Genomic DNA, 26,479 nt, shown 5'->3' on the forward strand with positions numbered 1-26,479 from the left:
AAATTACACCAAATGTTGATTTTAACCTACTTTCGACCGACTAAAATTCTAGTGATAACTCAATACCAACACTTATACTAGCCATAACTCCTGTGTTTTAAAGAACGCTACTGTCAGGGCCCAATGGGTGGGGCACAATGGGGTGGTACCCCGTTTCGCCCCAGAGAATATTTGTCGGTATCCTTTTTCTAACTGATGTTGTAAATGCGAGTTTCTTTTTTTTTTCGTTACGCTTTTATACCTCTAACGTCAACTTTTCAACTGCAGATGGTGCAAGCATTTATAAGAAAAACCAGCTGGCATTAATGGTCTGCGGATGTTATGTGTCAAGCTGTTGATGCAGTCATAAGTTGAGAAATAGGATACCTGGCGGCGTCTAATCGGTACTAGTGCCATCATCAACACTTGAGAGGTATGTTCGGAAAAGAAGGGAAAATCCAGAAGCTCTTGTCAATAAAAAGTCGAAAAAATTCCGTACCGTTTTTACAGCTGAGCAAGAATTGGAGCTTGTAAACTACCTGAAAGATATTCAAAAAGAACTCTTCGGAATGATTATGAATGAATTTCGTCAACTGGACTACCAGCTGGCAGAAAATAATAATTACAGCCATAATTACAACAGAACTTTGGGAATGGCGGAAGCAGACTAGATTTTTGAAGCGACGCCCTGATTTAAGTATGAGAAAACCAGAAGCAACATCTGAAATACGCGCTGTGGGTTTTAACAAAGTAGCAGTATTGAATTTTTGTTAAAAACACAAAATAAATGCTTTTAGCAATCTTTACCGCTTCAACTTATAAAAATAATTGAGAAAAATATATTAAAAAATAAAAAAAACATCAAGATTGCGAAAGAATATAAAATAAGATAAAACCTTAAATTTGATCGCAAAAAACCAAAGGAACAAAAGCTAAGTTTAAAAAATATAAAATAATCGTAACCGGATCTGACGAAAGTTCGGAAGAAGACGCAGTCTGCTGTATTGCCAATGAAGGCCGGTGTTCTTGTAGCGTTGGCAAAAATTGGGCGCACATATTGTGTGCGGATTTATTCTCGATTCTTGTTTGTGAACTGTGCCAATAATTACCAAATTATTAGCACATATGAGAAATGCACAATGTCGTTATTTAATTATTTTTTTTATGTATCTACAATAAAACATGCAAAAAATATTGAAAAGTATAAAAAAAAACATTGCTTGTCGAATGACAGTGCTACGAAAACTCATTTTTATTGTTTTTCCTCAGTGCACTTGAAACCCACAGACAAAAACGGTGAAATATATGATTTTGATAGTATTGCCAATCTGAATGTTGTTTGGAATTAACCACATTTTTGGATATTTTTCATGCACTAATTTAATTCGGCGGCCTCCGTGGTGTAGTGGTTAAGACATTTGGCTCACACATGGAAGATTCTGGGTTCGATTCCTGGTGAGAACACATAAATTAAATGTGATTTTTCTTAAGGCTGGGTGTACCGTCCTGTAATTCACCACTGTAATTGGGCCTTATGGCCTGTTGTGGTGCCAAAAAAAAAACGGTCTTGTAGAAAAGTCCTGGGATTAAATATAACAGTTAAAATAAAAAAATAAAAAAGAAAAGGAATTCTCTCTTTATTTTTATGTATGTGGCAATGTGTTGATCATCACTGTATGACTTTCGAAATTTAAATACCATTCTTGACATAACAAGATTCCAGCAAGTTTTGTCGAAACTTGTCTCTTCAAATTTGACATAACAATATTCCAGCAACTTTTGGTAAAAACTTGTAGCGTCAAATTTTCCTTTTCAACCTTCCATCAATCTTAAATCAAGTTTGTACCAAGTTCTACTGCTATCTGGGATCTGACTTTTGAAAAGACTACGGTGGGGCATGGCATAAAGATGGCTAGGGAACACTGCTCCAGGGGGTAGAGAAGGTCCAGAATACCACCCACGACATCACTGAGCTTGTGCCCGATCGAGCACAACATCCAGACCATCACCCGTCAACTCTCCGCATAGTGAAACCGCACAGTGAAAAAGTGAAGACTGACAATCGCCAATTGCTTTAGTGTAAAGATCTAGCTCTATTTGCAATGTCTTTTTCATGTTTGTAATTAGTTATAAGTAAATTTGTATGTTTTAGATTAATAAACATACTTACAAATTTTTGTAGATACCTTTTATTATACAATTAGTGTACATTGTAATTGGCAGAAGTGCTGTATTTTACATTAAAATAAATAAATGAAACATTCAAGCTTTTTAAATTATTCACAAATTATACGTTTTCAGGATAAATTTAAGTTTAATAAGTTTCTTGTTTAAAAAATTACATTATCATGATAGGTAATTAAAATAAGGAAAACACATGGCGAATAAATTTGAACCTAACTCACAAATATTCGGTATGTCAGTAGGAAGACACGATCTTCTATTTGATCTGAAGTTTCCGATCGGCGGATGTTCCCTCTTTCTCTCAATTATGCGCCATATCTCACATGCGCGATTGCGTAACATGATTTTATAGCCTACGAGATAATCTAATCTCGCCACCATTTCAATAACAAACTACCCCATATTTTACAATCAAGATTTCCCTCCGTGATACTACTAGTCGGTGTTAGCTGGCAATGTAATGTGGGCGTTTTAGCTGTAAATAGGTACATACTTTTGAATTTCATATTAGTCTTTACGAAGATAAGCAAAAGGCCTATTTTAGTATACAAATAGACATAAGTAAAATTATATTGTTTTCTTTTGTTCAAAAATCAATTTTGACGTTTGACAGAACGTCTGCGATTGTAGGTGTAGGCTAACAACTGCGAACCCGTCGGCGTTGGTAAAAATACATTTTTAAATTTCAAGGATTTCTGATTTGTTATCACAGAAGCGCGAAGCGACGTGGTAATGAAATAATTTTTATGGATTTCTTAAGAAATTTTAAATTTCCCAATTTGAAAACAAAATGTCTAGCGAGAAAAGCTTAAGTGTTAGATATCTTCAAATTTTTCTGGTTGTTGCTATATATTGGTGAGTAAATCATGTTTTATAATTTTGCGCCGCCAACACAAAAATATCTTCGGTTTGAAATTTCATGTAATTAGACATTCTCTTTTATTTAAATATGGATATTTCTTAAAAAAAAAAATATCCTACGTTTACATTCACGAAGGAGTCTCACATTTACTAATGAAAATGTGCAAGTAAAACCAGGCTTTTTCTTTCATATCGTCACCGCAAATTTTTCTATTGGCGTAAGGTAAAAAAAAATGTCTCGATATTCTAATAAATTAATCATCAGCATCATTCTATGTCTTTCCTTAATGGCCTCAAATAGTCGCTGGGCTTCTCTGTCAACTCCTGTGCTTCCTCAGTCAGGCTTACGTCCCTTAGTTCTGGAACCGCTGAAGAATTGTCTGCGGTGGATGTCCAAGAACCCGAGAACCTGATGCATTATTAAGTAGCCAAGCCACTGACGTTTAGCAAATAGACATGTTATTCTCTTACTAGTCGCATCTCATGTTGCATTGCTCTTAAGGGTCAGATATTGGAAATATCACTTCGCATCGTTCCAATAGATGCAATTTTTCTGATGATTCAACTATTTATTCTATACGGATATATAGGTATATATCTAACATATACAGTATACAATTATTGAAATCTGAAATTCTATTAGAAATAAATGCTGGAACATAATATAAACAATCGAGAAAATGCCTGTTCTGCCAAGGTCTATGCACAGTTACACTGTTACAGACGTTTTATTAAAAATCCTTTCATCATCCTTTATAAAATAAGTTAAATAATACTCTAAATGCATTAAAACCACTTCAAAGTAATTAAACAAATCATCACGCCGTTTCTCTGCATGGGTAGGCGGAGCGGATAAAATGCCATATCAATCTGTCTGCAGACCTGGCTTCCTCTACACTCTCATGCACGCGCGCCGATTATTCCGACTCTTGGCATGTCCATCTTCAAGTATTTGTTGAATTTGGTTGTGGCATGTCCTCCTCGCTTTCTGCATCCATCAACATTCGAATTGTAAATTCTTAAAGCTGGGATAAGCATTATCGACAATATCAAGAAAGGAGCTCTGCATTGGTTTGGACATGTAGAGCGAATGGACAGCGAAAGAATGGCGAAAAATATTCACAATACGAATGTTGATGGATGCAGAAATAGAGGAAGACCGAGAAAGACATGGCTTGACCAAATCCAACAAGTACTTGAAGATGGACACGTTAAAAGTCCGAATAATCGTCGCGCATGCACGAGAAGATGAATGTAGAAGAAGCGAGATCTCTATGCAAAGATAAAGTGATGTGGCGTTTTACGGGGAAACGGCATGATGGTTTGTTTGTATTAATTTATTAGTCAGTTTTTCTGAGATATACTTTAAGCTGGATGCATGTCGGTTTGAATGGAAAAATATTCTTCATCATCATCATCATCATTCCCTTTCCGCACTTAATGGTGCATAGGGCACTGAATTGGTACACTAATCGCAGCGTATCTTGATCATTTTTATGGCATGAAACTAAAATGATCAGTCTTACGCTTCAGGTACCAGTCCAGGGACCATGAAATATTCTAGTGTGAAAACACCCTTTGAAATAAATATTTCATATCAACCATTTCGGGAATCGAACCCAAGACCTCTTGCATGGTAGGCAAATGCGCTGACCATTACACCCACAAGGCCGAAAAATATTCTTAGGCCTAACAATGAAATAAAGTGGTATCAAATCACAACACACATGCAATCTTTCTTGTGTGAAAGTTAAACATGTAGGCACATATTTCCTTAGATTATATTTTTCATACACTTTGTCCAGGCGGATGAAGAATACAGTTCTGTGTGTGAAATAGAACTGCTCTCGGGTAAAAATCCTGAATATAGAAATCAGGTGTAGATAAATCTGCCTCTTTGTGAAGTGGTTGGCGCCTTCACCTTCCATTCTTGAGGTCCTGGGATTGATTCCTGGCAGGGTGGACTTTGAATATTGATTTTAAAGGTTGTTAAACCTGCAATATTTCATTGTTCCTGGACTGCAACCTGAAGTGTAAAAAAGATCACCTAATGGTCGAAATACGCTGCATTTGATTTACCAATGCTGTGACGTATGCACCACTGAGATGAATGTATAAAATGTTTCTTTGAAATATTTAATCTATAAAGTATGTTAATTTTGCAGTTTTCTTTATCTCCATAATAATATTTCATAATTTCTGCCAATCGTTTGTGTCATCATTTTTGTTTAACCTAACAAGCGTGTAAATACTTTTTTTTAGGAAACAAATGTCTGATTTTATTCCACTGAATTGTTGAGTCTACTGGTTTCATGTCAGTTAGGTTTGCTTTAATAATTTAGTAGTGTTGATAAAATTACAAATTAATTACCTCTATATTAGCATCTATAAAATAGATTGCCTAATTTTGGTCTTCATTTCTTTCAATGCCATTTTACACTTTTTATTAAATCATAAAATTCTCGTTTGAAAAATTGGGCCTTGTCAGTCAAAAAGGAAAACCTTCAATTTTAATCCGTGGCTGATGTAAAAAAATCTTAAAAAAAACATTGCTTTGACCACTTTTCATGGTTAATTTGTAATCAGGCATTATCATTTCCTTCATTAACACTGAATGTTGTATAGTTACCTGTACAAAAGTCAGTGTTTTACATTTCATATGGGTAGAGTTGTGTAAGGTAACAATTGATCAAAAATCATACCTTCAACTCTTATTATAATCTGATGATATGAATCTGATGAAATGAAAAATAAATAAATACATAAACAATATAAAAAAACTTTAAAAACTAAAAAGATTCTAAAAATCAGTAGTGTGAAAATGTTTGTCATTTATTTGTTTAAATTTTAAGGAAACCTCGAAACTAGTCGACATATAATTAAAAATACTAATGGTTTATACAAAAAAACTTTTGTGTTAGAAAGTTAAATTACAAATATCATTCATTACACATATTAATTATCCAATAAAATCTCTATGATTTCTCCTTTTGCTTCTATATGCATCTTGTTTTTTTTAACGTTATTTTATTTTTATTGCTTTGTACTGATTATACGACTGATTGGGTATTTCACTACCCTCCCAACCGAACTGAAATAAAAATAATATTTCAAATTATGTTACTAGTTGATGGACTGATAAAACAATTAAGTCTTATTGTTGTGATATTTGATATTTCCAATCATGACATACTACGGAAACATTGTATTTATGCCAGGAATGATTTTATCTTTACTTTTCCTTTTTTTTCCAGGGTTATATCTATACTAACGGTTTTCATAAATAAAACACTGTTAAGTAGTCAATCGGTGGGTCTGAATGCCCCACTTTTCATAACATGGTTCCAGTGTATAGTTTCCTTCACAATATGTTACGTAATGAGTAAAACTAATGGGATTCCTGGAATATTTGTGTTCCCTGAAGGGACCCCATGGAAAATGGAAACCGTGAAGAGAGTGAGTACTTTTTTTTATGTTTTGCAATATACAAAGGCGTTTTAAATTTTTGGTTTGGTTTTTAGTTTAACAACAAATGTGTGATAGATCGTTTCGGTTTGCCCTCGCAATTCTCAACAGAAGTACCTATCCATTGTATTGCTGTAATCTGTAGCTAAGTTCGTGGTCAATAACCATAGAATGGTTTTTCTCCAAATGGGTGACTATTACATTACTACTCTAAGGTGCATACATATGTTTTACAAAAAAAAAACCTTGAAATATTAAAATTATTTTTTTCAAAATATGTTCTAGATATTTTTTTTGTTAGATGTGATAAGCATTATTGACAAAATCAAGAAAGGAGTTCTGTGTTGGTTTGGACATGTGGAGCAAATGAATGGCAAAAGAATAACGAAAAATGTTCACGATGTGAATGTTGATGGATGCAAAAAACGAGAAAGACATGGCATGGCCAAATTCAACAAATACTTAGTCTTTCCTTCCCTCTCTACCCCTCCTCTCTTCATAGTATTGTGTAGATATTTAGTCAATTTTTATTTCTTAAAAAATACGCATGTTTATCAATATTTTGTTTTTTAATGAAAATATTATAATATATCAGCAATATTTTCATATACCACTGATTTTCTCACGGTTTGAGTAGGTAGGAAGAAATTGCCTTAAGGCAATATGCCCGTCCTTATGCATATGTATGTAAACTGTTTATGTAAGTGTTTAAATAAATACATTTATTAGTATCTTTATATATTTTGAAAAAATCTCTGACTACATTATAAATTTACATTAACAAGCAGTCACACAAAACAAAATAAAATAATTTGTAAAATGGCTTTATATCTCTCCAGGTGCTTCCGTTATCGATTATGTTTACTGGCATGATTGCTTCCAGCAACATCTGCCTTCAATATGTAGGAGTTGCATTCTATACTGTTAGCAGGTCGCTGACCACGGTATTCAATGTACTCTTCGGATACGTTCTTCTTGGTCAGAAAACATCACTCAAATGCATTGCCAGCTGTGCGTTCATTGTCTCCGGATTTTGGCTCGGCATTGATCAAGAAAGTTTAATAGGTAAGACATGAATATGGAATATTTTTTATTTACATTTAACGATAGAACGTCCAGAGTTTGCCGTAGATAGGAGATATCTGGAAGATATAGTTAGATAGCAGCCTATTAGGATAGACTGATCGGATAAACATGGGTGTTAATTTAAATATACTTGAAATTATCTACTGAAATTAAAAAGCGGCAAATTTATTTTTTAATTACTGGTATCCTATATATGTCTCTATTTTCTTTTGCTCGCTTTAATAGTAGGCAAAGTTTGTTTTTTATTTATATATTGTAAGATAAAAACATATATTTTACGAACTTTATCAATTTAGCATCAGTTTGAAACTCATTGTTTTTGAAAATTGGATGTTTAACGATTTGTAAAAAAAAGTTTTTTTTAAAAACCAAAAATTTTCAAATAATTTATTTGCGCATACAGGATACAAAATATGTTTTATCATCATCGTTCCCTTTCCACACCTAATGGTGCCTAGGGCACTGAAGCGGTATACCAATCGCAGCGTATCTTGATCGTTTTGTTTGTTACATGAACGTAAGGTGATCAGTCTTACGCTTCAGATGCCAGTCCAGGGAATATGAAATATTCTAGTGTAAAAACACCTTTTTAAATAAATATTTCATATCAACCAGTGGTGGGATTCAGCCAGCTAGAACTGTTGCCTAAAATTTTCAGAGTTCGCCGAACGGGTCCTTAACCCTTTGTTGCCACACAATATTTTGAATGAGATAATGAGTCGGAGCACGCCCGGTTTACTTGGTCCGCCATGGTGTAAAAATATTTGAGGGGCCAGAATGAGATTGATTGTTTTTTTAAATGCGATAGAAAATCTAGCCAATCTCTAATCTCTAATCTCTATGTAAAAATGTATGTCATGGGCATTCAATAGAAGACCAAAGACTTTGTCTCCATTAATAATAATAAAATTAATTTGGCTGATTTTTTTTTACACAGTTGTAACTAAAATGCATTATTTCATCATCATTCCATGTCCTCTCCCTAGTTGGAGTATATGATGTTCACAAAGATCCTTCAAGCATCTCTGTTGACTGCCAGCTCCTATGCATCCTCCCAAGTCAGGTTCGCATCCCGTAGTTCTGACACATACTGTCGACGAACAGTCAGCAGTGGACGTCCAGGACGTCTAGAACCTGATGCCTTGTAAAGTAGGCAAGCGTGGTTAAGGCTTTCAGGAGGCATCCCCAGTACATGGCCCATCTAACTGTATCGCCTCCGCTTGATGACAGTTGTCACCGGAGTTTGTTCCGTCTATTCTCTTATTACTTCATTCCTTACAAAGTCAAACCACCGCACACCCGAGATTCTTCCAAGAAATCTATTCTCGAAATTCAAAATGTTGCTGTTTTGGCCCCTAGTGAGGTGCCACGATTCTCATCCGTAGAGGAGAATAGGTGTTATGCAGCCTTATATAGGCGGCATTTGGTTTTCACTGAGTAAAATTCCTATCTCCAGGCAGCCTTCATACTGTTGAATGTATTATTTAAACTGTGTTAGTTAAAAGTATGTCTTTTTTTAAAGACAATACTTCAATCTATGTAGTTGATAAGTGACAACAAAGTTGATACTTATTTTTAGTGTTCTATTGTCATAAAGTATTATCAAATATAGGTACGACTTAAGTTATACTGATAAAATTTATTACCTCTACATTTTTCAATGCCTCTGATTTTTACATGTGTTTAGCGTAATATTTTAAAAAGGATTAACTGCCTTCGAGTTTTTATTTTGTCACGTCTTGGATTTACAAGACATTATTTTTTAAATTTATTATTTTAATAATTAAGTCATATTTCAGCGTCCATCTTTATGGCTTATTCCGATTGAATACGTATAAGCTCGAAAGATGGACGCAGTAATGTGATTACTAACATCAGCAAGCAGCAAAACTCAAGAAATGTGGCATAACACCTACAAAAAGTAATAAATGTTTTAACATTAGATTGAAGAATATATATTTGAAATACTTTTTTATTCCTCACTTTATATTTACAAATTCATTTAAGAATTATGAGCATCTTCAAATCTCAAAGTACATATTTCGTGTTAAATGAAATTGTCAATTTACTTAATACTGTTTCGTATCACTGCACTGTAGTATCAACATTTTTTTATGGATTTATTTATCTACTAATCGTTTCCATGTGACGTTTCCAATGCCTGTTAATTTTTATCGTTTGCAGGAGTCTTGATAATGTACTAAAAACATGCATATGTGAAATTATTAGATACGCCCAACTATTTTTGTGAATGATATCTATTTTTTAATGGAAATAATTTGATAAACAATGTTTTTCAAATGTTTGTAGACAGGCTGGATTTACTCCCTAGGAAGTTATTAAAATCTAAATTGGTTGCAACAGAGAGGGAAAACATTTTGTAATGATGAAAATGGAAGTGTTTTCAAGCGCTGCCTTGTAGGTGAAATAATTGAATCTCACCCACATCAATAAAGGTTTCAGCACTCTACTTCACAAAACTCAGCAGATGAAAGAGCTGAGAAAATGCGGATGTTCAAACATAAGTAAAATGGTGAATGTTACATAGTTTGTAAAGTGGCCACTTAAACCAGCCAATGACCATATTACCTTCTCAAAAATGTTTTCCCTCTCTGTTGCAACAAATTAAATTAAATAATAATCATTTGGTGTTAATGCATCTAGATAAAAAGATTACCCGTCACTGTCTTAAATCATGGGAAGAAAATTATTAAATCAGTATTTCGTTGTATAGATAATTGTTCTTGCTAATATCAATTTAACACGTTGACTGTTGATGCGTGATGAGGGTAGCTGATTAACGCTTTATGAAAGTATGTTATTTCTATTCGTCAATATTCCACCGTCAACTGTCATGGCGAGTTGTTTGTGCATATGCTTGAACATTGTTTTATCTGTTATTATAATAAAATATTTTATTATAATAACAGATAGAAGCATTAACAGAGGGAGGCGCCTTTGCAGAAAAAATATTGGCAGTAAACTTGTTAAAAAATGAATATCGAATTTTGGTCTTACAAGCAACAAAAATCAATACACGATTTATCATGTTGCATCAGTATTTCAAAATATTTTTCATTCTTAAGAAAATGCTTAATTCTAAAATGAATTTGTAACATAAAAATATAATTTTTATCATGATAATTACAAAATTTGAACTGCATGATATAGGATACTTAGATCAATGCAATGATTTATTGTGTTATTGTTAGTTTATGAATATTTTTTTATGTTAAAGTAAATCAATAATGCTTTTTTGTTTGGTTAATTTTGAATGTAATACATATTATTTTATCAACTTATCTGAAACTGTAATAAGCAGCGAGATCACAATAGTAAAATGCTTTTTTTTCAAGCATGAGTGTTTAGCTCTATGGTTTAATTCATTTGGACTTCATACTGATAAAATAAGTTGTATTTATGCATGAACCTTAATTTCAATGCATGGTATTTATTTACTTATTTTTATTTAATTGTTTTTTTCATCTTCTCAGGGACCTTGTCTTTGTTTGGGACCGTATTTGGAGTTATTGGATCTCTCACACTGTCTCTCTACTCCATCTACACGAAGCAAGTCCTTCCATTTGTAAATCAAGAGATTTGGCTTCTGTCTTATTATAACAACGCCTACTCCCTGATCTTGTTCCTGCCTCTGATGGCCATGAGTGGAGAATTTCACGAAATAATGAACTTTAAACATCTCTTCAGCTATGTGTTTTGGTTGCAAATGATTGGAAGCGGTGTTTGTGGATTCGCCATAGGATATGTTACGTCCTTGCAAATAAAGGTAGGCTGATTTTGATGTAAATAGTTCATATTCATACCGACATCACTATAATTTTTAATTACTTATGCTGGTCAGCTTCCTTAAACTGTGTGTTCATCAAGGTGTTATCTTCTAAAAATCCAATTTTGCTAATTATTTTCCTTTATTTGTCATCATTGCGTGTCCAGGTGGATGAAGAATACAGTTCTGTGTGTGAAATAGAACCTTGGATGAGTGTTTTTGACTCGATGGCTAATCAATGGTAAAAGTCCTGATAAAGATTTCTTCTGAGTAACCAATTAAATAAATTTATAGACGAATTCCGGTAATTTCCTGAAGGGATAGCATTACGAATGACGAGGTTCTTGGTAGAATCGAAGAAGGAAGGCACCAGCTTAAGACCATCTCCGAAAGACCTTCTAGATGGATATCCCTGCATGAAGTAATAAAGGAGATGTCTCAGGGGACAAACTACTGAAGCGCCCTCGCCGAGAATACCTCGAATATTTGTGTGAGGATATGAGCTGCAGGTCATATTAAGAGCTAAAGAGGGCCGTACGGGACAGACCACAGTAGCAGAGGAGAAGCAGAGCTTTGCTGTAAACCAATCCATTTTAGAGAATTGAAACCAGAGAGGGAGACAAATTACTTACCTACCGTTAAAAAATTGGTTTTATAATATAAAAAATAAGAATACCCAAGAAGTCCGAGAAAATTTTTACTCTGAAACAGCACGGTTAATCTAGAAACGGCATTTCAAACATTGATTCTAAATTTCACATCCCTACGACATACCGTTCGGAAATTTGATTTTACTGAAAAAGGCTGCCAATTTTTTTTATCAAATTCAGCACGGTTGATTTAGAAACATGTTTAATTGTGATGCACTTATCTCAACTAAATTTCCTTTCTAAGATTTTTACCCGAGAGTAAAAAACACATGCCTAGGGATCTGATTCTATTTCACGCACAGAAATGTATTCTTCATCCCCCTGGAAACAGAAAACTATCTTCTACTCTCTCATCCAAATTATTTACATTGAGTTATGATATTTTTATTTCAATTTATTTATTTTACTTTGATAAATAAATACACCTATTAAAGATATCAAATAGTAAATAGTAACGGTGTTAAAAGTATATTTGAAAGAATAACAAGAAAATATCTAATGGTCTTATTATCCTACTACTCTGTATAAACATTGTAGATAATATTATTATACGAACAAGGCAGCTGCTTAAATACAAACACGCCAACATGATAACCAACAGGTTTTATTTAAAGACATTAACCTAATTCATTCTTTAATTTGATGAGTGTTTTACTAATTTTAAGTTCTGATTCACCGCTTAAACTTGCAAATATTTGAAAGAATAATAGTGTCTGCGTGCATTCCTTAGGATATGTAGAAATTTCTGATAAAAATTATATTAAATAAATAATATGTCGACACCACGGTTGCAAACTCACAGTTTGTTGTTAGAATTTGTGATTCAATTATTTTTTGTTTTAATACATTTGTAAATAGATATGTTTACTAAATAATGAATCTCTCTCGGATACACTGAAATATATTTTTATAAACGTTAACCTTTTCTGTGACACTAGGTATTGATATGGCAGTTTCCAGCAGGCTGCAAAATTTTAAGCAATTTTCAGAAAAGACAAAACCTAAAATAATCATTTTAAAAACATGTGTGGCAAAAAAGCTTCATAAAAACTTCCAAATTAATATGCGATGTATCATTTAAGATACCACTGCCTCCATCGATCAATTAAAACATAGACGCACCCTGAGCCCTCAAAAATGATAACACTTTGCCCAAACGCTCGGTGATGCCCGATACGTATTTAGTCGTTCTTTAAACGCCACCCAGGTGTGACGTTTGAAATCGAAACCAAAATGCCTGCTTGTGTTATGAAAGCGTGTAAAAACCTAGCAGATAAAAAATTTAAAAGGAATTGTGTAAATTTCATTTGGTTTTCATTGTTCGTGAGTGATTAAGAAAGTTGAAAATAATTCATATTCAAATGAAAATATTATTTATAAATTTTCATAATTTTTTTTTTGTGGTTAATAACAAAGTTGTTTTATTCACAAAAATATTTTTTTTGTCCCTCCGAGCATGGAAACGGAGAGCGCGTTTATTTGCTTATGGCACTTAACTGATTAAAATTAAAATGTTACACAGTAGATATATGAACTTTGCATTGTTACACATTATATTATTTGTTTTTTCTCAACGACAATATCTTACTATACATTTATAACCGAGTGATTTGTAAAAAAAGTTGAATTTTTAGAACTAAATAAAGAAAATAATTAAACAAAATCGCATATTACGATAGTCAAATTAATGCCAGTTTGTTTATTCATAATTAGATTTATAATTTAACATTTGTCAACCAGTCACCTGCTAGTTTTAATAACTGAAACTCTCATAATAACTATTAAGTAGTTTTCAAAACATATTATGTAAATATATGTAATATTTAAATAAAAATTACAAAGATGTGTCGTTTTTTCACAAAATAAATATATAAATAACTTGTATTACATATTGACCATGTTTCGACAGGATTCAAACCACAATTCTAGAAAAAACCGTTACATTATTCATTTGTTTCATCATCATTCTAGCAAGTAGTATTTAAACAGAATGTGAAGAAAGTGAATAAAACAACTTTGGCCAAAATTTTGCTTGGAAGCCTTTGTCCTAAATACACTAGATATTAAACTCTTTGCATTTGAATGCCACCATAATGGCAACATTGTCATTTTTTATTATTTCTTTTATTTTGACATTCTGACATTAGAAAAAATGAAATATTTGGTTCTTTTTATTTACCTAAATATTTCCATTTTCAGACCATTTCTTAAAAGTCGTAATTATATTGTATTGGAAAAATGGGAATCGAGTTTCGGTAAAGTGAGATTCGAACTTTGAACCTTTGATCCGTAAGCCCACGGCACTAACACGGGACCACAACCTGTGCCATATTTCTTACTTCCTAATTGTCATTTATTATTTTATTAGTTATTTCAAATTTTTTCATTTCCATTGCATATATTACTTTTTTGTCAATTTTTTTGTTAGCTGGAAGGCTTTTAGCCAAAGTGCACATATTTTTGTACTTGGAGTTCTAATAAATAAATATTTTATTAACACAGACAATATTATCACTAATTCATATTAGAAACATTTATGGTGGCAATCACGTTAAAATTTTTGCTTAATATTTGATTTTCTATAGAATCCTTTAATTTTTATGTAATTTTACTTAAAAACCATTTTTTTTAAGGTTACGTCCCCCCTGACTCATAATATTTCTGGCACAGCGAAAGCGTGTACCCAAACTGTGATCGCCACCCACTGGTACAATGAAAGCAAGCCTTTCTTATGGTGGATGTCCAATATATTTGTGTTGGCGGGAAGTGCCTTGTACGCTCGTTTCAAGCAACTGGAGATGGAGCAAGCGTCACGCACAGTAACGGCCAGCAAAGAAGAAAAACAAAGTCTAGTGTAAGAATAACAATGACTGAAAAATTTTAATTGAAACAATGACATATTTTTCTTATTCCATGATACCCAACATTTTGCAATCATTTGTGATATTTACATTCTGCGTTGCCAGCATATTATTTCTAAAAAAGTCAAAAAATTATCATAGATAATTTTTTTAATGAAGCACTGTTTTTTTCTTCTTGTAAATGTTATCAAACAAAATGGGTGGAATATAGTACTAAAATATGTATTTTTAACAAAAATTTACTCCAACTAATCACAATATTCTATTTCAGAACGCCTAAATGTGACGTCTGAAGCTTTTTTAATAATACATATTATGATTAAGGTTTTTTTTCATTAATAAGTTATGTTTTGCTGATTTGTCAACCCTCAAGGTGGCACAATTAGGGTTACCATTTCAAAATAAAGGGAGGTGCCTAAAATGCCTTCAGAAAATTCCGGTCTTATGTAAAAAGAGGTAAATTCTGATAAATATATCAGTACATTCATTATCCTCATTATTATTCATGCACTAGAACTCGCGTGAAATTTCACAATACATGTCTCAGAGCAATGCCACCCGCACGTCTGTCTAGACCTTAAAATACCTCTCAAATGCGGCAAGCGTTTGTCATATGATAACCCTAGGCATAACAAAATCAAATATATATATATTTTAATATTGTATATTAATCCCTTTTTATATATTACCCGAACTAATATAATAATTTATTAGAAGAATCATTTTTAAAATAAAAATTAATTCCCGTTAAAGTTCTTTAAAACAAAAGTTCGTCGTCACTTTTCCAATTACTTAGTAAAATAATTATAAATTTAACCATGGGGCAAAGAAAACTTTAATTTAAATCTGTATTAAAAATATTACATTTTACCTGAGGTTATATTTATAAAAATAAACTTTTGTCAGAAACTCAAAGTTGCATATTTGCAAGCCTCTCATAATTTTGTCTTTGGTGTCATATATTTATTTTTTTCCTGTATCCTTTATTAATTGATTTATTTTTACAAGCCACGCTCGAAAGTGATTCATGGTGACCAAATATTAACATTGATTTTATTCCGTCTGTAATATCGATGCTGATAAGGAATAAGTTACTAAGTGTCATGTAGCAATTTATCAGAAGAGCCTATAATAGTTTATTTTTAACGATTTTTAAAATCTCATGCATACGTATTGATTTGGCGTGATTCTTACATAATTAAAAAAAAAAACATAAAATACGAAATTCTTTATTAGTTAAAAAAAACATTGGCTCATCTGTTAAATGTTCCTTGGTAACTTTTTCCTTTCCGGCGTAGATATGATTTTTTCCACAAAATTATGTTTTCAAATGTAATTTTAATTTATAATTTATGTAAACATTTATGGGTGTCATTACTCATTACTCATCAATATGAATATCATGTTTAAAAAAAATACGCTACCAACTCGGTAATGAACTAAAAAATTAGGTGACACTAGCTACTGTTTACATATATATTTATGTTTGTAGATAAAACAGCTTAACATAATATTACAACAGAGATGAAAAATTAATGGTTTAATACTAAATCCCTTTGATTGACATCCTCTATATTTATTTATTCCTGTTTTCTTTCGTCTTATCTTAGGATAAATACATATGTAAAAGTTTTGTGACATATTTACATAGATTATTTACCTATTAAAACATTATGTGTGTAATCATCACACAGTTGATGCCAAAATAATAAATGAATCATTCATTGGTGCTAAGTAAAATTAATTTATTTTTTTACAATTTGTAAAAAATTCATCTACCTTGGGTATTATTAAGATGAAGCTAACCTATTTCGAGTGTGGGACTCGTCCTTTATATATTTTATCAGTATGTATAATTATTTTAATAACACTTATTTATATTGTATGTATGTAAATATATTTTTAATATTTGTAAAAAAGCATTTACCTACTGAAAAAAAGACTACAAGACTACTTATTTTGTAAGTTGAATATAAGATATATTATAAGTTGTGAATTATTCCTACATTACAAAAAAACAATAAATAATCTAATATTATGTATGTAGCTTTTACTAGTCAATTAAAATTTCTGAATACACATCTGTTGTTCATGTAAAATATTATTATATGTGAAATAAAAACTTATTTTTGTGGAACAAGGTTTTTTTATTATAAGAAATTTCAGTTACGCACGGTAAAAGTTAGAACATTTAATTGTATGTCTAAGTTTCTCAAGAATGTACGAAAATATTAGTAAAAATTAACTACATCGATCTACGTCACAAGTTCTCACGAATCAACCAATGATCAGAGATCTGCGAAAGATATCCGGTTTACTTACCGTCAACTAACCAATCGGCAGAACTGACCGAGAGTACGCACCGTTGAACCAGTGTTGTGATAGATCTCCGGGTCCCAGGAAGCCGACTCACCAATCAGCAGAATTCACTGAAAATAACTTGTGACATCACAGACGGATTAATTTGATAATTACATAACTTGAAAACATCATAGCCCTGATAATATGATACATAAAAATATATTTTTTTATTTTTTGGCTTAGTTTGATAGTCTATAAACTGTTATGTTATTTTCCACTTATTCTATTATCTTAGTTACTGGGTATTCTTCTTTATTTATTCTACTCTGTGATTTATGTGACGGTCACTGTTTACACCATAATCTTGTATAACTTCCCTATTATCAATACCCCTGTATCACGTCAGTACATGTACACCATACAATCTTGTATACACTTTCTTTATTAATATTATTATGTATCATGTCAATACATGTACACGGAGCATGGTCAGGCAGCGAACTATGTCCAGACCTTATTATCTTATTTGTATAATATCATAATATAAGGGCATGTAAGCCCCATTCACAGGGAGAACACTACAGTAGTCACTAGAAGCATAACCTCAGTATTTTTGTGTGGGAATTAAATGTTATTTTGAGAAGAAAGTAGATTTTTATTATTTACACCCACCTAGCACCTAACAAAACAACTGAACTTCCTCATTGCCATCACAAACTAGTGCACGAAAGTACAGGTAGTCGTCGACTTACAGATGTTCGACTTTACGACCACAATTCGCGCTCGGTTAACCGTCTGCGCTATAATAGTGGTCTGAGCATTTTTCCCTATACAGACAAGAAAATGACAATTTCTTAACCTGAAGAAACGGTATTGATAACAAAACCCCATAAATTAAATGAGTAATGCACAAGTGAAGGGTACGCTGCATTTTTTTTATATTTTCGAGATATTAATAAGTACCACATGTATTAAATCTGTCTAATGACATACTGTCGAGACATTTTCATTCTAGTTCGCCCGCTACATTACTGAGGACTAAAGTCTCTTTAGCAGACCCAACATACAAAACAGTATTTATTTGATACCTAGTTGCCAAACATATTAAGTTGTTGGAAGGAGCTCACTGTAATCTATATTTTTTTTATGCGTTAAGGTTGGGTATCCAGGAAAAATGGTAGGTAAGTAGGTACTGTAATATACCTACAAAGGTCACATAAAAAAGATTCTTATCATTGCATGTTTTCAGTTTTTATACAAGATTATTAATCAGATAAAAACCTATCTTAATCCACGCGTAAGAAATTTAACGGCATATTTGTGGATACAATAAAAGCCAGTTATTTAAATTATGACAACGACGTCCACGACCAATCATTATTTGGTTACGTGACGGAATACGGAATGATTCGATTATCGTAATATCACACTAATTTCATTAGTGAAAGGGAAATCACTGATCACTGATCAAATCGATTTTATTTCGAAAGAAATAATTATGTAAAGCTAGGGTTTCCTAGGACAGCGGTGCTCGTATTTTAACGGCCGTAGTGAACGGTAATGCAGTGGACAGCCGTCGTAAAGGTGATTAGAGAGTGGTTTCCTAGGAAAAAGGTGTTAAATGGTGTTAATAACACCGTTTTTCCTAGAAATTTTTCCTAGAAAACGACACTCTAGTCACCTTTACGACGGCTGTCCACTGCATCACCGTTCACTACGGCCGTTAAAATACGGGCACCGCTATCCTAGGAAACCCTAGCTTAACAAATAACTAATAAATTATCTAAATATTTTTTTTCGATTCACATTCAAAAATTGAAAAACTAACACAATTAAAACATGTTCCTTGTACATTAAAAAAAAATCTTTCTTATGATTTACGTGAATATTTCAATTTCGTGGCATTTCCTTCTAGTCGTAAATAACCACGTTAAAAATGGAAAAGTGTTAGAAACAAGTTGGGTTAGAACGGAGTGCGAATCTCAGATCTCCTGATTCGAAGTCCGCGATACTGTCCACGGGTAATCAAAATAGTATACTGCAATAATAGTAAACAGTCAGCTAGCTCGTTATGTACGCGTGCATATTATATTAGTAAAAAATAGTGTCCGACCGAAACAAGATTCTTAGTGGAAACCGAAACCGGATTTCGGCTTCTGTCGTAGTTTCAACCGAAACTGAAATCGAAACATATTTAAATAGGTAAAAAGTCACTTCCAAACTCCCAAAGTTAGGCGTTTTTATTGTTAAAACTTACGATTTTACTAAAAGAAGTGTTAAATTAAAATACACAATGAAATAAACGGCATAAATTATATTAGTAAATTTGTTTATTTTGAGCGCTTTTTGATTCGTCGTTATGTTATACATATAACTTATTTGTAACTATTCTTTAATATACGCTATAGGAACGTTAACTTTTCAATCATAAAGGACTTACAAAAATATAAATATGAAAGATTTTAGAACTTCTAACCGTAGTCAACAAATTACAAAATCAGTCTGGTTTTTATGTTTAGACAATGACAATACAATACCTAATTATTTGAATGGACAACAATCCAATTACTCTATTTGTGCTAATTGTTTATATGTGAATAGTACTCTTTATTTTGGATACTTCCACAAACAATAAATATTGAAACTTTTTAAAATTCTGCTTGTAAAAAAAATATAAAAAATCGATGGTGGGGAGAATCACAAACGCTTGTCCGACGCGTGTGGGTGCTAATAATGTAATCTAACACATCCTGACCGCAGGTTTCAGCTAAGCCGAAGTTTCGACTGACACCGCGGCCGATACTAGTTTTATTGGCGGAAACTGGTCGAAACCGAAACGGATACTTCGATTGGTCACTAATAGAAAAATCATATACTTATCTATCGTACGTGATATGAATCGAGTGTATCTTATTTTATATACACCAGACGTAGCCCGATATTTTTTTTCTAAAATTGTAAAGGACTGTTATTTTCTGTGTCCGGGCGGATGAAAAATACAGTTATATATGTAAAATAGAATCGAAATCCTAGGCGAGTGTTTTCGACTCATTAGCCACTCTCGGGCAAATGTTATAAAAAAAAATCTATTGGAGATAAGTTCGTCTCACGGCTTAATGGTTGGCGCGGTCACCCACCATGTTTTGGATACCGGGTTTCATTACCGGCATGGTTGACACACTGATCACCTTACTGTGACATTTTTATTATATATACGGCCTAAGCCAATTACAACAGTTATATGAAGACACAAGATACGCTTCAGTTGTTGATACATTGATATTTAGTGCCATTTGCACCATCGAGTGCATACGATCATGATTTTGGTCAAAATTGACTGTTGGCCGATCAATCAGACATTCTCATGACCGTTTATTGTTTATTAAGTTTTTCCACTAGAAAGTTTTTTTTTCATCTAGGTAGTATATAATAATTTATCAATAATCTGTGATTCGGTTATATTCATTAATCGGTTATGGGCACCGGGCACCGGGCACCGCTAACGGCTAGCACAGTGTTTTAAATGTCAGTTTTCGGAAGTGCGGTTAATTGATAAATTTAAATTCATGATTTGAAATTGAAAGAGCTTATGGATTCTTATTGGATATAGTATCTGTTATTCTGTTAATGTGTTGATTGGTTTCTTACACGTCTGTCGTCATCTGTCGTACGTCTGTCTCTGCTCTGCTGTACCATTCCGTTACTATTATTGTATTATTAACTTGGGGTTAGTTTTAAGATCTAGTTCCGTCTGTTTTTTAAGTTAATTATTATATTATTTATATTATACAATATTAATTCAGTAGGTATAGTTTTGTCTAAGTTTTTGTGGGAAATCGTACTTTAAAAATGAATAAAATCGTAATATTTGGCGCTACCGGCATGACAGGGCTGTGTGTTGTTGAAGCTGCAGTTAAAAAAGGTGAGTTTTATCTTGATTTCCAAATGCAGTTATAAAATAAATGCGAAGGCAATTTTATTACATTTTACTCTCCAAAGAATCAATAAATATCAGTACATATATTTTTGTTTTATTGATTTTGCCAAATGAATCACTAAATTGCAATCATATCTTAGTCAAAATTGCTGGCTCTTTTTCATATAGGTCTTACCATCCGAGCGTTTGTCAGAGATGCTTCCAAAGTCCCCGAAAGTTACAAGGATAAAGTTGAAGTAGTCGTTGGCAATGTCCTGAACCAACCCGATGTAGATTCCGCTGTGCAGGGTATGGATGGAGTGGTGGTGGCTCTCGGCACCAGGAATGATTTAAAACCAACAACAGACATGTCGGAAGGCATGAAAAATATAATCACCGCCATGAAGACTAATAATGTGGAGAAAGTGTCGGTTTGCCTTTCAGCATTCCTCTTATTCGATAAGGATAAAGTTCCACCAATATTCACCGATGTCACGGCCGATCACCAAAGAATGTGGGACGTTCTTAAAGAGAGTGGGCTCAAATATGTATCCGTATTTCCTCCTCACATTGCGGGTGAGTTTTTTATATACGATTTTTATTATTTATTTATAAATGCCATTAGCATAATTTATATTGAGCCATAATCGGCAGAACAACGTTAGCGACAAATAGTTAATTGTGCAGGAGAAGGTTTTTTTAAATTTTTTTTCCATATATATTTTTAAATAAGCAGGTAAGTGGTATTTATAATGGTTGGTTTCATCTTATATCCGAAAACCATGAATTTAATCAAGAAACGTGTGTAGAAATTTTGCATGTCTATAAAAATGGTTTTCGTTTAGATAATTTAGAACAATTAGAAATTAGTAAAGCCATTAATCAAAAACTTCAAATAATAAATAATCAATTAAATTCAACTTCGAGTCCTCCTTTAAAACTATTCCCGTTATGATTTATTTTATCTTCTTTCTCTCTCTTTCTTTCAATTTTCTGTCTCTTTCATACAATATTTTATTATATAAATAGCAACGCGTGTAATTATAAGTTAGTTAAATTCCTGACGATGAGGTAGTAACCTCAAAACCGGTCAAAGTGTAATTAAAAAAAAAAAAAGTGGTTTATACAAATTTATAAACAAATAAGTGTTAAAAATAATATCTCAACAAGTTTAAACGCTAAATGCCACATATTTTATTTTTTTTACAAGTGGAATGATGCGGAGTAATATATCGAAAACTATGATTGGCCTATAATTTTGGTTTATTTGTAAATATTGTATTTTTTTTTTAATGGCTGTCGTTTTCTTTTAATAAATAAAAACTAATATCCTTAAATGTGGCAGGTGAATTTTATAGAGCTATGATGTTTTTAACACTTGTGCAGGGGGCAATAAAGAACATTTTTCCTTAAAAAATCGCAATTTGCCAAAAGTGTTGCTTACGTTGTTCTGACGATTATGGCTCCATATATTAAAATAGTAAAAAATAAGTTGGTAAAGCAGCGAAATAGATTTTTTGTTAACTCAGATCATATCGTCGGGATCATAGAACAACGACGCATATGATTTTCTTCAACTTTACGTGAGAGTGGTTTGAATTTTTTTTTGACACTATGTCACAACTTGATAAGTGCAAAAGTATACAATTTGATACTTGGGTATGTTGCATATATATATATATTTTAAAACCTGGAAAAAAAACTTTGTTTTTCAAATTCAAATATAAAAGAATGTCAATGTCCCATTTTTCGCACATCCGCCGTTGTTCTACGATCCCGACGATATGATCAATACGGGGTAGGTCCGAAGTAATGTCAGTGATTCAATTAAAAAACATTTATCGATTCAATTGGTGCAACACATTATAAGGTTTCAAAATAGACTCCTTCTATGTCGATAAATCGCTTCCAGCGAGTTTTACAAGCATCGATACTGTCCCAAAATGATGTCCTGTCGTGGGAGTATTCAAGAGTGGGAACAAGAAGAAGTCTGGGGGAGCCAGGTCAGGACTGTAGGCCGACTGAGGCCCATTGGCATCTTTGATTCGGCCAGGAAGCTGGTTTTGAGGAATGCTGTGTGGGCCAGCGCGTTGTCATGGTGAAGTTTCCAACCGTCACAAGCTCGTGAACGGTACTTTTATGAAGATCTGAGTTGAAGAGTTCAGTCACACACTTCATATTTTAATTGATGGCCTTCCAACGTGGGCTTTATCGCTGACTTCTCATGGCCTTCAAAAAATGCTTTGTGCTACAGGTAGACTTGGTGCTCCGATAAACATTCCTCCGATTGATTGATTGATTGATTCCGGAGTGGAAACTTTTCCTATGATTTATCATACTTACTTACCGAGTTTCACACTAAACTTGATGGCAATCCATTGCTCCATCGAGCGCTGCATCTCGGCTTGCACGGAAAACGAGTTTCACGAAAATGCCTGTCTTTACTCTCCGGATGGTCGGAGATGACTGAGCAAAAAAACAAAAATTTGGCTTAGTTGAATATTCTATTAACAAATAAAATATTTTTAATAAAGACACTGAACTTCCTTATTGTCATCTGGATATAAATTGTAACATCACGAACCTTGCTTTTTGCATGTTTATGACTTATGTGTTCGGTAACATCAGCTACTTAGTTTTACCCATAATTTTTTTAATACAATTCCTTCATTGATTGCATTGTGGCAGCACTTACCAACCATTTAAAGTCTCCAAATTTAATTCTGGTGTTTAGTTGAGCTGTTAGGGTTTGTGTCATCATTGCAATGGGTAAGTTCTGTGCTACGGGAACTTGGATATAAAAAATGTTTTCTTATACGCCATAAAAATTAGAGCATTTAATTTTACTGTGAAGTTTCTCAAAAATGTATAAAATAATTAATAAAAATTATTTTATTAAAAATGACTTTAATAAAAATGACTTTGTAAACTTTGAACTGCGTCAATAGTTCTTATAGATCAACTAATGATAGTGTTGTGATGGATTTCCGATTTCCGGAAAGCCAACTCACCAATCAGCAGAACTCACCGACTAGAACTTGACATCACGGGCGGAATAATTTAAAAATTACAAAACTTTAAAAATTGCGCTGGTAATATGACAAATAAATAAAAATACAAAACTACCGAACTCCTTCATTGCTCACTTAAAGTGGTTAAATATATTATTCTGATTACTTTACTTTTGTGTTTTACCATGTTTGGGACAGTACAGAATTCAGTAATGTACATGTTATGTTAATTTCAAATTAAATTAGTTCTACAGTAAATTAAAAATATTAAAAAATGATATTTTTTGTCTTCTCTTGAAGCTACCATCTGAATCTGTTGGGGCTTCCGGTATGGTAGTACTGATTGAAATGATTTTCTCTTTTTAAATATTTTATTTGTTTTTTAATGTGTAAATAACTCAATGTAATACATTGTAAAAATATTACAACTAAATAAAAAAGTAAAACAGACGAATGATATGTTGAATTATGGTTGGTATAATATTACAACATCAATAATGTATCTCTAATATAACATCTTGATTACGCCTATGCCATCAGTAAATCAATAAATAGTATTATTTTATCACCTTGATAACACTTATTAGGAGATAAGAAAACACCAGTACTAATTATATGTGACTAGAGTGAATAATTTAGATACTTAAAAAAGTAAAGGTACCTAGTGTAATAAAAATGTTTATAAATGATGTTTATTATGAAGATTGAAAATCTGTCTGTAAATACTTTTTTAGAAAGTATTTTACTAACTTATTATATTTTTAGAGTTATTAGTTTCTTTTCATTGTGCGTATTTTTTTTATCGATATTTATTTGGATCAAGTAATAATTTAGTTGATTTTTTAAAAAACTATGCGCTTTAAAAAAATAACTAAATGATCACTTTGCACGAGCAAAAATTCATAATTCGGTGTGTGTTTAAACATCCTTAAAGGTTTTGATTATATTAAAAAACTTAGAGAAAAATAAAAATAAGAAAATATAGATATTTAATCTTGGCTTTATTGTCTACATAATCTATAAGTGTACTACAATTTGACAATAAGAAAACAGTAAAATAATAACATACATATTTTCCACTCTGAAATTTTTATAAAATTTATTCAATATCCTGAAAAGACATTTTTTTTAACACACTGTGATGAAATTATTTTAAGTAAGCACTTCGTCACATGGGTTGTTCACACTTGTAACACTCAGCCGATTTTTTTTTCAGTTCTCTAGTCGCTCAAATTTCTTGCCACAGACAAAATTGATTCGGTGTTGCTATTGCAAAAAACCCATCTGACGAATTGACTACTTAAAATAATTTTGCCACAACACTTATTTTGTAATTGATATGGATTGTTGTTCTATTTATATTATTTACTATCATACTTACTGCTTTCTTTACAGATACACCGAGTTCAGAATATGCCGTGGAATACAATAAGAGTCCGGGCCGCTCTATCTCTAAATGGGATTTAGGAAAGTTCCTGGTTGAGTGTTTGTCACAACCAGAGCACTATGGAAAAGTTGTAGGACTTGCCACCATTAAACATTAAAATATTTATTCAAGGATTCTCATTATATTTCTCATTAAAATACAAATTTATTTTACTATACAAATGTTGATTGTTTATATTTACCTAATAAAAATGTAATCAATAATATTGGTCATTACTTTTAATTTATTTTATGAATTACAATTATGAGTCACAATGTTTTTTTTAAGTACCTACTGATGTTTGTAAAGTAAGGCTTCAGTTTCCAACCTTACTACTACTGAGCCTCCTTAAAAAAAATGTTTTTCCTCACCTCCCAACTATTTCTTTTTGATGGGCGTTTCGGTTTTTAAAAGAAGTAGCAATAACAGTCACCACTTAACAAATAAAACTGTTTTGTGAATCTGTTTCTAAATAACAAAAATCTTTTTTCAGTGGGAATTAAATGTATGTATTTAATTTTTTTTAATAAATGTTAATTCACTGATATTTTACTATTACGTTATGATGTGAAGTTAAATTCATTCGTATATACTATGATATGAAATTTTCTTTTAATTCCTGTCTCCCCTGGCAATAGTCCGTGCCTCCCCTAGGAAGAGCACTTTGGAAACCGCTGCCATAAGGGTAAAGCTATAAGAATGGCAGTATCTTGAATTAATTTCTACTCATTTTTTGATTGACTGTAGTTGCAGTTAACATGAATTACATAGTACTTGATATAAAATTATTTCTGACTAACTAAAATAAAAAAGTGTGAATTAAATATGTACCTACACGATTTTTTTAAAATTGGCAAATTCCATGTAGATATATAAAAATAAGTCATATAACTTATAAGTTGCTAAAGATTAAAGATCAAATCTCTTAAAAATATTTTAAGCAATTCAGTTA

At 32.2% G+C, this 26,479-nt stretch overlaps 2 protein-coding genes across 8 annotated transcripts; both read left to right on the top strand.

Moving 5' to 3' along the window:
• Nucleotides 1-2,586: 2,586 nt before the first annotated feature.
• Nucleotides 2,587-17,013, top strand: nac (GDP-fucose transporter nac). Of its 2 annotated transcripts, none has more exons than XM_088233896.1 (6): nucleotides 2,587-2,648; nucleotides 6,279-6,480; nucleotides 7,329-7,554; nucleotides 11,070-11,362; nucleotides 14,646-14,866; nucleotides 15,145-17,013. In XM_088233896.1, exons 2-6 carry the CDS (start codon nucleotides 6,403-6,405, stop codon nucleotides 15,164-15,166), a joined length of 840 nt encoding a protein of 279 aa, XP_088090022.1. In that variant the 5' UTR covers nucleotides 2,587-2,648; nucleotides 6,279-6,402; the 3' UTR covers nucleotides 15,167-17,013. The 2 variants fall into 2 exon arrangements, with proteins under 2 accessions (XP_088090022.1, XP_088090023.1); XM_088233897.1 differs by lacking the exon at nucleotides 2,587-2,648 and adding an exon at nucleotides 2,714-3,018.
• Nucleotides 17,014-17,155: 142 nt separating this feature from the next.
• LOC148276709 (flavin reductase (NADPH)) lies at nucleotides 17,156-25,755 on the top strand. Of its 6 annotated transcripts, none has more exons than XM_088233899.1 (4): nucleotides 17,156-17,817; nucleotides 20,981-21,096; nucleotides 21,280-21,666; nucleotides 25,497-25,755. In XM_088233899.1, the coding sequence occupies exons 2-4, from the start codon at nucleotides 21,024-21,026 to the stop codon at nucleotides 25,643-25,645; spliced, it is 609 nt and encodes a 202-aa protein (XP_088090025.1). In that variant the 5' UTR covers nucleotides 17,156-17,817; nucleotides 20,981-21,023; the 3' UTR covers nucleotides 25,646-25,755. The 6 variants fall into 6 exon arrangements, with proteins under 6 accessions (XP_088090025.1, XP_088090026.1, XP_088090027.1 ...); XM_088233900.1 differs by having other exon boundaries at nucleotides 17,806-17,821; nucleotides 20,978-21,096; XM_088233901.1 differs by lacking the exon at nucleotides 17,156-17,817 and adding an exon at nucleotides 17,865-17,910 and having other exon boundaries at nucleotides 20,978-21,096.
• Nucleotides 25,756-26,479: the final 724 nt, after the last annotated feature.

The sequence above is a fragment of the Micrasema longulum genome, unplaced genomic scaffold (genome assembly GCF_059751315.1).
Source record: "Micrasema longulum isolate JH-2025_06_02 unplaced genomic scaffold, ASM5975131v1 h1tg001159l, whole genome shotgun sequence".
Lineage (NCBI taxonomy): Eukaryota > Metazoa > Arthropoda > Insecta > Trichoptera > Brachycentridae > Micrasema > Micrasema longulum.